This window comes from Styela clava, chromosome 8, assembly GCF_964204865.1.
Source record: "Styela clava chromosome 8, kaStyClav1.hap1.2, whole genome shotgun sequence".
In the NCBI taxonomy this organism is placed as follows: Eukaryota; Metazoa; Chordata; class Ascidiacea; order Stolidobranchia; family Styelidae; genus Styela; species Styela clava.
Genome location: NC_135257.1, coordinates 12,647,290 through 12,659,309, shown reverse-complemented (window position 1 = coordinate 12,659,309; position 12,020 = coordinate 12,647,290). Strand labels below are relative to the sequence as shown.

The window sequence follows — 12,020 nt, the reverse complement described above, 5'->3', positions numbered from 1 at the left end:
TTGCAAATAGGATCATGTGAGTGTAAAAATACCTGTGAAATGATATGCGTATCGTGTATCCTTGAATTTGTACATTTGACAGAAATTTAAAATATTTTTTGATCTGTATCGTTCTGCAAAACGCCTTTTTGAAATGGTTTCTGTGAGCGTGATCAACAAATGAAGACGAATTACTCTAGTTAGCAAGGCAGACATTACTGATATAAACAATAGTATAAATTTTGTATTTTCTGCATTTTAATCAAAGAGAAATGAAAAAAGATTAGGTTAGTGAACGGCAGTCATGATTTTCATCTTCTGTATCGAATAGAATACCAATTTTGACCAATGTTATTCTGTTTTTCATTTGCTTGTCTTAATACGCTCCAGTATAGAAATAATCTCAAAGTACTTCAACATACCAGTTGTTGAAAAGGTTGGTCAATTTCAGTTTGTAAGGCAAAATCGCTGAGCGCCTTCCACGCTGGCTGTTGATAATTCCGGACTTCTACCGGTTTGGCATTGACTCCATTGTCGTTTCTAACCGGTTCAGAAGCAACCATCGGGACTCCATGCATGCCAGATAATCCGTGCACTCCGTTCGACATAATCTGAAACAAGAGTCTGTTTTGAGTGTATTCAAAAAAAAGCCGCCGACTAATTAAAGAGTTATACATCAAATGATAATACACTTGAAGCTAGTTTACTAATTCGCTATTTGCAGTAACAGTTATATCAAAATTGTCCATTATCGTTAATTCCCTTCAATAACGAAAATGATTGATGACAATGGTGTGAGTACATGCAACCCATTTTCCACTCGAAATCCAAAGCGATTGTAAGATTATATCAAATAGATTCCCAAGAAAGTGGTTGATTTCTGTCAACTTTTGATACTTGATTGTTAACTTTTAATCTAGAACACACTCTGAAACGATTGCTGGGGGCTGAAGTAAAGTCACCTTGGTCTCCCACAAGTAACGTAACACTTTCCATAAACCGTTACTACCGGCACGCAAATTTCATATTAGTGTGATATCAGACTGAGTCAGTGAAGACAATATTTTAAGTAGGATTAAGGAAATGTTGACTCTCATTGATACCGAGGTCGGTGTGTTTAAAATTTATCGCTGTTTACGCTAATGCCTTTCAGACTAACGGCTGAAATTCATAACCGTTTATGCCATAGAAATGGTGTAGCAGTGAAAAAGGATCATATAAATGCGATATGTTTCAACTTGTGGTAAACATACTAAAGTAATTAGATAAAAGTAAAATAGTTTTTGGAAAAATGTATCATGTATGTTTTTTTTATATGCGAACTTCTGCACAGAGCAGTAAGTACGTCAGGGCCCTATCTCGAAAACGTTTAAATTTTTTGTTTTTGTGTGAAAACGCTTAATTGATTACCCCTGGTATCAACCCTCCAGTACTGGACACGAAAATGTTATTAGAAGAAGTATTTGCCAGACCTACTAGAGAGAAGAGTACATATTTCGTCTCGCTGTAGGGGATCCTATTTGGAGTATCCCCAGCTGATTGTTATGTTTTGCTGGGCTCAATTCGGTGAACGCACATAAGAGTAAATCTCATCCAAAATAGCTGTTCATTCATTGGCAAACAAGCCAAATTGCGAGAAAAAAAACATCCTATTTTATCACACAAAATGTTAGTACTGAACAACAATCTAATTGCTTAACGTTGCTATTGCGAATATAATGGGAATGTAAATGAATAAAGAAAAGACTTTTGACCCAAGACGCTGCTCAAATTTACCGAACGTGCCGGTTTTCTAGTTACACTGACTCGCGTGTTGACGCAACAAAATCGCGCGAACGCGGCTGCTGATTGACGTTACGCGTAACTAGGCACATTGCGACGAGCCGTGTCATGTCAGTCGTTACAAGGCGATTTGATGTGATACGCGGAAATTTCGGGGCGTAAGGGTATATGCGGAAAATGCCCACACATTATAGATAATGTAACGACCTGTATATTATTGTAATTTATTTGTTTATATTAGGTGCTTATAATGTGGAAATAAGTGTTGATGGCAATATTTTAAGTGTAATATTTTTTACAGTTGAGCGTTGAATGTTTTTAGAAGAACATAGTGACGTAAAGCTTAACCAAGTCCAATGCACAATTAGGTGATGTTGTTAGATTTTATGTAGCCTGCAATCCAACAAAATCTGATAATACGCTGGATGGCGCGAGAGTTTCCGATTCAGCACCACCTATGTTGCAAATATTTAAAGCGTGTTTCAAGGCAAATTTCCACAGGGGTTAGTAGCATATTTGGGGTCTCAAGAAAGCGGGGAAGCTTCAACTGATAAAAAAAAAGAAATTACACTATAATGTCCGGAATATATACGAGCGAAAGTAAGTAATTGATGGATTGAATGATCACTGAAATCAACATTAGAAGTTCAACCTCAATTAGGAATATTCAATAGCATATACTGCCTTACCGAGTTTATTAATTCACTATAAAACATAATAATAAGACAATGAAATTAGAATGTCGTCAACTGTACAGTCTCTGGCAGTTTTAATTCAAATAAATTCAAGTAATTTGAGGATATCAACTTTACAGCGTGAGTACGAACCTATAATTACTTCACAAAGAGTAAAGCAAATAAACAAAAATGAATTTCCAAAGCCGATACATATTTTCCCTTTAAGAATCCATTGAAAGCAACTTCAGTTTATTTTTAAAGGTTTAGCTTTTGTTGATTCCCCTGCCGACTCATGCACGGATTGCATGTCGCTCTTTTTACGCCATTACCTGATTAAATATGTGGACAGGGTCGATATTATCGAGCGTTGCTGCCATGCCCGATGAGAAAAAATCGGCGCCAAAAATCGTCCGAAACTGTTGATTGATTTTATGTATGCAGTATATATCCCGCGAGGGACCTATTTTTGTTTTTTAATAAACCGAAACATTGTGCTTATAAACGATCGTAGGTTGTAACCAAAACAGTAAGAATAAATATAATAAAATATATTTCGATTTGCGATAAATGAACCTATGAAATCAATCAATCGTGATGTATTAGACAACGCAAGGAAAAACAGGAGTTGGTATAAAATATTATTATCGAAAATAAAATTTGATGAATTTATATTAGTATAAATCACAAAATTACGATGAACATGACTTTTTTCGAATTGCGTTGCAACGTTATTACTATGATCTAACGATGAGTATTAATTAAAAACAATTTTGGGTTCTCCCTTCGCTAGTATAGTGGCTTATATTGATATGAGTTATAGATATATATATATATAGCAGGCGTACTTCAAAAACGACTGGGTAAGAAATGTCTGATAACTTAATCATGGCTGTAAAATATGGCGGAAACATTTGCACTAAGCAAACGGATAGGAAGCATCCAAAATGGCGACAAAAGTTAAAATAAAAATCGTGGGAGGATGAAAAGGCATTTTCAAAATGAAGCACGAAAAAATATTTTTGTGGAAATATTTATTTTCACATTTTATTCGTGAGACGGTAATTTTCCTAGAACAAATTAAAGCAAATATTTTTAGTCAAACACTGCCCTACAACCTGTAAATCAACAAACATCGAAAATTCGTAAAAAAAAAAGCTTCATGCGCGTAAAATGTTGTCACTAAGCGTAAACGGAATCCCATTTTTGCTCTTTGAAGGCATTTTATTTCACGAATTAATATACAAATTCCAAACGCATACTTTTGTTGCAACACACGACTTCCAAACCTCTCCAACTTTGTAAATGTTTAACTATTCAGAATGACTTAAGGAGCAATAGTTTGAATGTGATAATTTTACCGGGAGAAAATTTATAGACCGAGCAAGGGGTGTGAATACGCAAGTATCCGTTTACGTGTTCATACTTGAACAAATATATCAGTCTTATCAATTTCCAACATTATTTAGTTTGCACAAAGGCACCTCACGACCTGTAACATGTTGAGTTGACCGACCAAATATATTGTAATCATACACTGTTTCTGAACGTAATTTATGTTGAGCGGTGGCTTGTGATTTTTTCATTTGAAACGAAATGTAATAAGGTAGCCCAATATGCTCTCTACGGAGGAGGTCATTCAGTTGGCGATTGGGGTTATATAACCATAAATCATTGTATGTGTATATGGTACAACATATGTTTGATTTTGGACATAGTTTTACACGTACATACCCGTTAGAAATTTTAACTTGTATTTGGACATCACCGGCCCAAAACCATAACTTGTCCCAAACTTAGAGAAATATATGAATCCCAAAGTAGAAACTAGATCTAAATCGGCGTATGCAATAGTTTGGACTATCTTTGATAAAAATATGATTGTGCTTTAAAAAACCAGACGACTAGTTTTGTAAACGTACATTTTTCATTATATCCATCATAAGCAAACCCAAAACTGCTCGTCCCAGATTATGACTCTAAACAAAACTTCCACAATGTTAGGGGGCACAATAACAGAAAAGTATAAAGTTACATTTTGTATATTCCAAAATGTGGAATAAAAATGAAAAAAAAAATTCATATGAAAACAAACCCTCCGAATAAAAGTATTCGTGCCTTACGGAAATTAGAGGTGAATAGCCTACAGCTATATCTCTAGGTATAAGATTCCTTGTTAAAACACATCTGTGTGCGCAGGATATTTAGGCTTATTGCCAACAAGGCAACAGCGCGTTTTATTGACACGAGGCGATGGAGTTTATCATAAAATATGCATGACAATCCTTATCTGTAGGCATAAAGCGGGCTTGCTTCACGCACGGCTGATTGGGGTGACGCGACGTGATGTGGTATTGGCGAATAAATTGTTATGATATAATTTATATTTGTAAATTATAGTTATTTTTATTGGTAGTATCTTTTTTAACGTCAAATGTTGTTTTGACATCCGTAACATTTTTCTTGTAAGCAATATGCTATATTGGTTATTTGGTTATACGTTGATTGAATTAACGTTATCACTATGCCATTTTGTTGAATATATGTTGACCGAATACTTTTTAGGAAAGTAGGATGTAAGCGACCGGAATCAACAAATCATCACAAAATGTCATCAGTTTAGTTTGTTTTTAAATGCATGTTTATTGTATTTTTGCCGTGTGGAAAATATATGGAGAATTCTGTAAAGATCTAAAATCTAATCTGCCAATAAATTCGAACGAATAAAATGGAAACATAAATATACATGTACTAATAAAAACAAATCGCCAGACAACTCCGAATAGCACAATCATATCTATATTTTTATGCTGCTGGTATGCAAAGATTACTATATCAGAAGCATACTTACTTCGATCTGATGAAAGAATTGGAAACTTCTCAATAAAATTTAAAAATTATGAATAATTTAATCATTTCTTGGGATTCATCAAGACGGTTTGTAAATATAACATCAATTATGATCGGTTGTCAATTTCGACCAAAAATGTTTATTTAAATATTTAATGTCAATTTATCTTTTTATGTTAAAATTTAAGAAGACTCTTTGATTTTTAGATGATGTTTTAAAAAATATACTCGGGCTATTTACTGGTTAATATGCCACCATCCATGTTTAATTGAAAACAGGAATATACTACAGCAAGGCCATAGTAAGTTATGATATCCATAATCTCTCAAGCATATATTTTACAAGGGTTTTGGAATATTGTGTGATGAACCGAGCGCCCCTAATTCAGGTTTACATATTTCTAATATATTTGCATGAATCAGTAACCAAATGTCATTTCCTTCAAAATAAAATATTCCTCTTCGGGATATTTGGTTGTATTAAGGTTTTTCAATATTAACTCTCAAACAATCGTACGATTTCGTGAAACCAATTCACAAATAAATTAATTGAAACCTACCTGGTCGCCGTCTTGATGTTGATGTGGATTTTGGTGTTGATCTTGCATTTGTTTCATGGCAATCGCTCGTTTTTTATCTTTGCACCTTTTGTTTTGAAACCAAACTCTTATTACGCGAGGAGAAAGTCCAGTCATTTCGACTAATTGTTCTTTCATAAGAGCGTCCGGGCGCGGATTAGCCGCGTAACAAGTGCGCAATGTATGAAGTTGCTTTTCATTTAAAACTGTCCTGACTCGTGTCGTCTTTGGATCTTTATGTGAACGCCTTCCACCCGCTGATGAACCTCCCGAAGATGCTGAACTTCCACCAGGAGTGCCGTTTCCCATGTGCCCCGGCGGTACGACTCCTCCCATTACTGGACTCAAAACACCACCGTTTTGCATGCCCATGGGTGATAGACCGGGTGTCATATGAGGGTCTCCTTGAAGACCTGTGAAGAAATATTGTTTATGTAATAATAACACAATAATATCGAGATAATAAAATATCTACACAAAGTACATTTCAAACAAATTCAATAATCGTTTCTAGCTTGAGGAGAATACGATACCATGCCAACTCGGTATTTATGGGTTCATGTTACTTGCGAAATAAGCAATAATCAAAACTGTCACACAGGTATGCCACATCGTTCATTTTTTTTTTGCAGACTCGGACGTTTTAAATCTTTAAAATTAGACCTAAATTGAATCTTTCAACTATTTTACTTAGCCGTTAATTTGATTCTCTGGCTTATTGTTATTTTAGCCTGGGCTCAAGTAGACCAAATGTCTTATCTGATTCTAGCATATGGTGCGCGATGATGTTTTATTAATATTGTTGTCACCTAGCTCCGTCCCCGTTTCGTTTGATTGACATTGTGTCATAACCCCATCAGCAACATGACCTTCCTTTGTGGGAAAGTGTGAAGTTGACTCACATCGGAAACAAATTTTGGATTTCCGATAGAATGATTTATAGTTTATACAATACCAATCTCAGACTGGCAAAGGTCAGATACTCAGATATAAATTTTGGAAACATCGGCCGGAATTAGAAAATTATCTTCATATATATATATGACTACGACAAAAACACTAGCAATTAAGATAAGCTTGGATGAGGTAATTTCATTCGATCGTATTAATGAAATACCAAAACAATTTCGGAGAGAATTGAACATGGTGGAAAACATATTTTGTGAAATATATAGTGATATATGTTCTGGTTTTCAATTATATGTATGTATTTTCATCAGAATTTTTTCCACATAAAATATTCTCAGCAAAATTGCTGAGAACTGAACTGACTTAAAATGTCGTTATAAATTTTCAAATAAATAATATATTCGTTTAATACATATTGATATTAATCACGTTACAATTTTTATAAGAATAATTTAAGAAGGCGACCAGATACAATTCACATTAGCAATCGAGTAGCCTACACAAAGAAACTTACGAGGAAAAGTACACTCCGAAAATATTTCACAATATTACTAATCATTCATACCTAACATGTCGGTATGAAGCACAGACCGTTCGACGTGATCCGCTTTGCAAAAGAGTCCCTCGTCTCCAAGCGCAAATTCGTCTCCAGGGATGAGTTGTCTATTACATGCGATACACCTGAAGCATTCTATGTGATAAATCTTGTTTCTAGCTCGCATTACAAAATCATTTTTAGTGAATCCCAGGCCACACTTGTTGCATTTTGTTCCGAATAACCTGGAAATTTAAGAATAGTTGGTATAAAAAGAAATATTAAAAATAAAGTCTGCAAAATCCAGGAAAATAATACAGTATTACCTTTATTATGTGCGAAAATCTTATTTTTGCATCTTTTAAATTTTGTATTGATATGTTTTTCAAAACATGCTACTCAATCAGAAAAATTGTAGAAAAAAAAACAACAACGATAAGAAAGGATATCTCATCAGGTATTCCCAGTTTTTTCTCGGCGACCGTCGGATGTGATGATATTAGACATGGTACAATATCTTGGTCTACTTAATAATTGAAAAGCTTATGAGAGTTGTGAGATGTAAGTTACAATTTGCCACGAAAGGGCCTTTCTTATGTGCCTCCTCCAACAATTTTCGAAGTGTGGGCGGGATATAAAATACTAATATATTGGGGGGGGGGGGGGGGAATTAATATATACGATGTCTGGATAGGGGTAAAGAAGTTTATCAAGGTTTTTTTGCGCAAAAATGTTCATTTTTTCACATTATTAATTATAATTAGGAATAGCGATGATGATGTATATTATCGCCATTTGAGTGACTCTTACGTGTGGGGCTACTGGGTCGCCTTATAAACATATAAAGTTTGTGCTTAAATCTCATTTACTTGTTGTCCTGTAATCGTAAGAAAAATAGTATATATACAACAGGATCTTGACTGTTGCCAGATATAAAACCATCAATTCTGACCCTGATTTCAACAGCAATATTTGGTTGTAAACTGCTTGTCTGAGGAAGTCGGACAAAACGTTACAGAAATACATTTGTGTTAGTATGCAGCAGGACACTTTAATTGGATAAAGCAATATTTAAGCTGTATTTGTTTTCATATGCGTAATCTATAGTCTTGAACATGAAAGAACGAGCAGTTGTGCAAAATTGGGAGAAACCCGTTATCTAAACAGAGGTCATGACTCGTTTCATATCTTTATCCCGTTTCACGCCTCAAATTTTATTCATATCAACTTAAATGATCTTACATGCAATGTAGCAAGACCAGTAATACCTGCGTATTAATGCTTTGTCTGAGTTTGTTTTTATGTCACAGAAACAGCGATCAAAGGCAGCAGTAAGGTATACTATCGCCGATTAGTCAACACCATTCCTATATGTTATATTTTTATAATACGCTTAGTAATAGATAATCGAATTATCCTATTCATTGGAATGTGCCAAAAATAGTATTTAGTATTTGAATTCACTAATTACCAGATAATATATTATATAAATAACGAAAAAATTTTAAGACTAGTTATATTCGTCGCAGCGGAACGGTTTCGCTTCCGTTTCTATAGAAGCGTACGTTCCCAATTCATTTTCAATTTCCACGCCTTAATTAATAAGAAGTTTTATGTTGAATTGGAAGTAGATAATATGATTATCTTATTGTAAAAACAACGTAATTCCTTGACATCAAATTTATAGCCTTAAATTCCTATGTTTATTCGTGATAAGGGAGTTTCGTTCGAACTTGCGTAACAACGTGCGTAAATCAACGGCAATTCCATTATTAACTCGTTGTCACGCTTTCACGTTTCATTCGACGCAAACCAACCCACAATTTCTAAGAAATGCTAAATGTCTACAACTTCAACAACGCAATAAGCGGCCTCGATACGAAACAAAAACAATCGAAAAAGAATTCATATGATTAGCGTATACAAAGTTATATGAGAAACAAATATTTCATTTGGTGTACCTTTAAGATTTGATTTTATTGCTAAATGGATTGGCATTGGCGTTTGGCATATTCAAATCATGCATAGCTTTACTAATATTTTTCTCCTTTTGATCCTTTTGGAAATTCAAAAAAGGCATATTGTTTATATTTTCATGGATAAGCCTGTCTTAACGAACGTAGCATAACGATGCCATCACGGTTAATGCTTCTCAGCTATAATCAGCCAGCTGTGTACATAACAAATTTAATTAATTCAATTTATACAGTCTAATTAGAAGAATTTAATCATAAATTTTCACCTTGGAGATTAGAACGCGAAAGAAAATGAAACACGCAAAAAAACATGCTAATCTCACAGATGTATGCAAATCTTGTAAAATTTAGAAAACCCAAATATTTTCTTTGTTTTTCTCAAAAACTGATGAATATATATAGTTAAAATATAAGTATGTATTGAAAGTAAGTGTTATGTCTTATTTGAATATTTATATAACTCGGGGGGGATACAATCATTGCGCCGATCTTTCATCTCTGTAAGATCCAAATTAGAGGGTGACTTATTAGCTTTTTCTTGTTTGGTCGTATTGAACTGAATTATTAAAACTCAATTTCAGAACCAATGTCACGAGACACGATTCAGGGTCATATTCAATCAATTCCAGTGATAACTCGTGTAGTCATACAAAGGTGAAAGAAAGATTCAGTTCTGGGAGTCTCAGCTCCACGAGGGAGAGAAGACTGCCGACACACCGCTAGTTCAACATTAGAACGACTTGTGGCGTGAGTTGGAGGGTGAAGTGGAACTGAATTTAAAATTTTATTCCAAATCAAAATTTCCATTTGAATAAATATCTTTTAAATGATTTCATCACGATTTTATTCTCGTCACAAGGTTTTTATAACCTATCCAAATATAGATTTTACAGCACATATAGGATCCATTTGCCCAAGTGCCGTAAATGGATTAGTTTATACTGAGCGTAAATGTACATTACAACGAAAACAGCACTGAAACTAGCTGTTTGGACATGTTGTTTTTATGAAGGATGTTATTAACCATTTTAAGATGAACTCCCAGATTTGTTTATGTAAAAATATACGTTATTCCGACAGATGAATATTTTAGCCTGTTTGTAAGACTGAATAAAAGTAAAACCACGTTTCAGTCGTTAACAAAACGACTCTTCTAGCTTCTGGTTCAAAGTAACTCAAAATGATATATATTCCATCCTATTAATTGGCCATATGAGATGAGGAAACATAATATATCAAAAACGACAGTCGCGAGATGGCGTATTTGGCAATACTGGAAAGACGTGGAGATTTATACTGGAAGGACGTGAAGACGTTCACAACTCACAGCTATGTAATGTAAATCGACTAAGTGCTAACACTAATCACGAATAGTACTGATAGTCGTCAAAGTTAATAAAATTAGTTATTATGATTGTTCTGATATTTTCTGCCAAAAAATACATTCAAAATTTACCGCTAACAAACGCGCGTAGAAAAATCCAAGTATTATTTTTGATAATACATGATTGAAACACAAACTGAAACAAAATATTTTGGTTTTAAAATATATTTAAGCCTACGTTCTTTAATAGTCCTTTTTTTTTTATTGTATCTCGAGTTGGTTTTAATTCTATTGACTATCTTGGGGAACTTGGTGGTGATTGATGTTCTTCTGTATTCATGTAAATGTACGCATTGTTACCAGATTACCAAAACACTTAGCCGAAACCTTCCCACAAATAGTTTGATATTGTATGAAAATAATATTTTGATCCTCAATTCTACAACACGAAGCTTTGTAAAAGAATCGCATCCTTCTTACGTTACATTATATCGCCTTATTTAATTTGACACGTCTAACATGTAATTTATGTCTTAACAGGCATCAGTTACGCGATATTTTTGCGGACAATCTTCGCTGCTACTGCGTTAAACCCGATACAATCTTGTTCGTTTGAAACTCCGCGCCACCCACGGGTAGCATTGGCGCACAGCCGAGACTTGTGTAAAACTCATTAGCACGATTAGGCATATGAATGTACATCAAAGCATACTCGAGTTCATACAATTGTATCTTCTGGTCTATCGGGAGATACTTCAACGACGGCACATCAAAAACGGGGTCGGTTTGAATGCTGTGGTTACAGTTTGCGATGTAAATATTCAATTGTATTATTTGTGTAACAACAGAGCCGTTTAACTTCCAAACTGGTTGAACTGGCGGCTCTTTACTACTCAATAACGCTTCGACTATCATATGATATGATTTACGAAACATCAAAAACTACATAACATGATAAATTTATAAGACGAGTTGAAATATACGTCTGTTTTAATGCTTATTAGACATTCAATCTTAAATGCCATGATTATGTTATTCGATATCATTAACTCATACATTTGTATTAGAAACGACTAATATAATATGCCTAAAGTATGTACAAAACACAGTTTACGAAAGAATGTTCATAATACACCCAAGAAGATCGATGAACAGGAGTGCCTAGTCGCAAATAAAAAATGTACAGAAACTTTTATTTTTCAAAATTATTGAAAACGCTGTCCAAATATTCAATTTTGAAACTGAGGACGAGCAGCAAAAAGCATTTGATTTCCAAAATTTCATCGGCAAAATTGTTTCTTGAAAACGAAAGACTATTGAAATCCAAAATCAATAGTCTTCATATGTACTGATGATTTACTTTTCCAAAGTCAAAATTTTGCAAAACCTTGGTTGTGGTTTCTTCCCACGGGA

The 12,020-nt window shown here is 34.2% G+C and overlaps 1 protein-coding gene and 1 long non-coding RNA gene across 2 annotated transcripts in view; one reads left to right on the top strand and one right to left on the bottom strand.

Annotated features, from left to right (window-relative positions):
- LOC120345902 (insulin gene enhancer protein ISL-1-like) overlaps positions 1 to 12,020 on the bottom strand; it is a 31,751-nt gene that overhangs the window by 3,129 nt on the left and 16,602 nt on the right. The window contains exons 3-5 of the mRNA XM_039415489.2: positions 7,338 to 7,552; positions 5,846 to 6,276; positions 402 to 590 (exon numbers count right to left, since the gene is read on the bottom strand). Of these exons, the coding sequence (XP_039271423.1) occupies positions 402 to 590; positions 5,846 to 6,276; positions 7,338 to 7,552 (835 nt within the window). The remainder of the gene's footprint in view (positions 1 to 401; positions 591 to 5,845; positions 6,277 to 7,337; positions 7,553 to 12,020) is intronic.
- Positions 1 to 12,020, top strand: part of LOC120345903 (uncharacterized) — a 39,226-nt gene that overhangs the window by 24,540 nt on the left and 2,666 nt on the right. Inside the window, exon 2 of the long non-coding RNA XR_005569931.2 lies at positions 9,865 to 10,030. This is a non-coding gene — a long non-coding RNA (uncharacterized LOC120345903). The remainder of the gene's footprint in view (positions 1 to 9,864; positions 10,031 to 12,020) is intronic.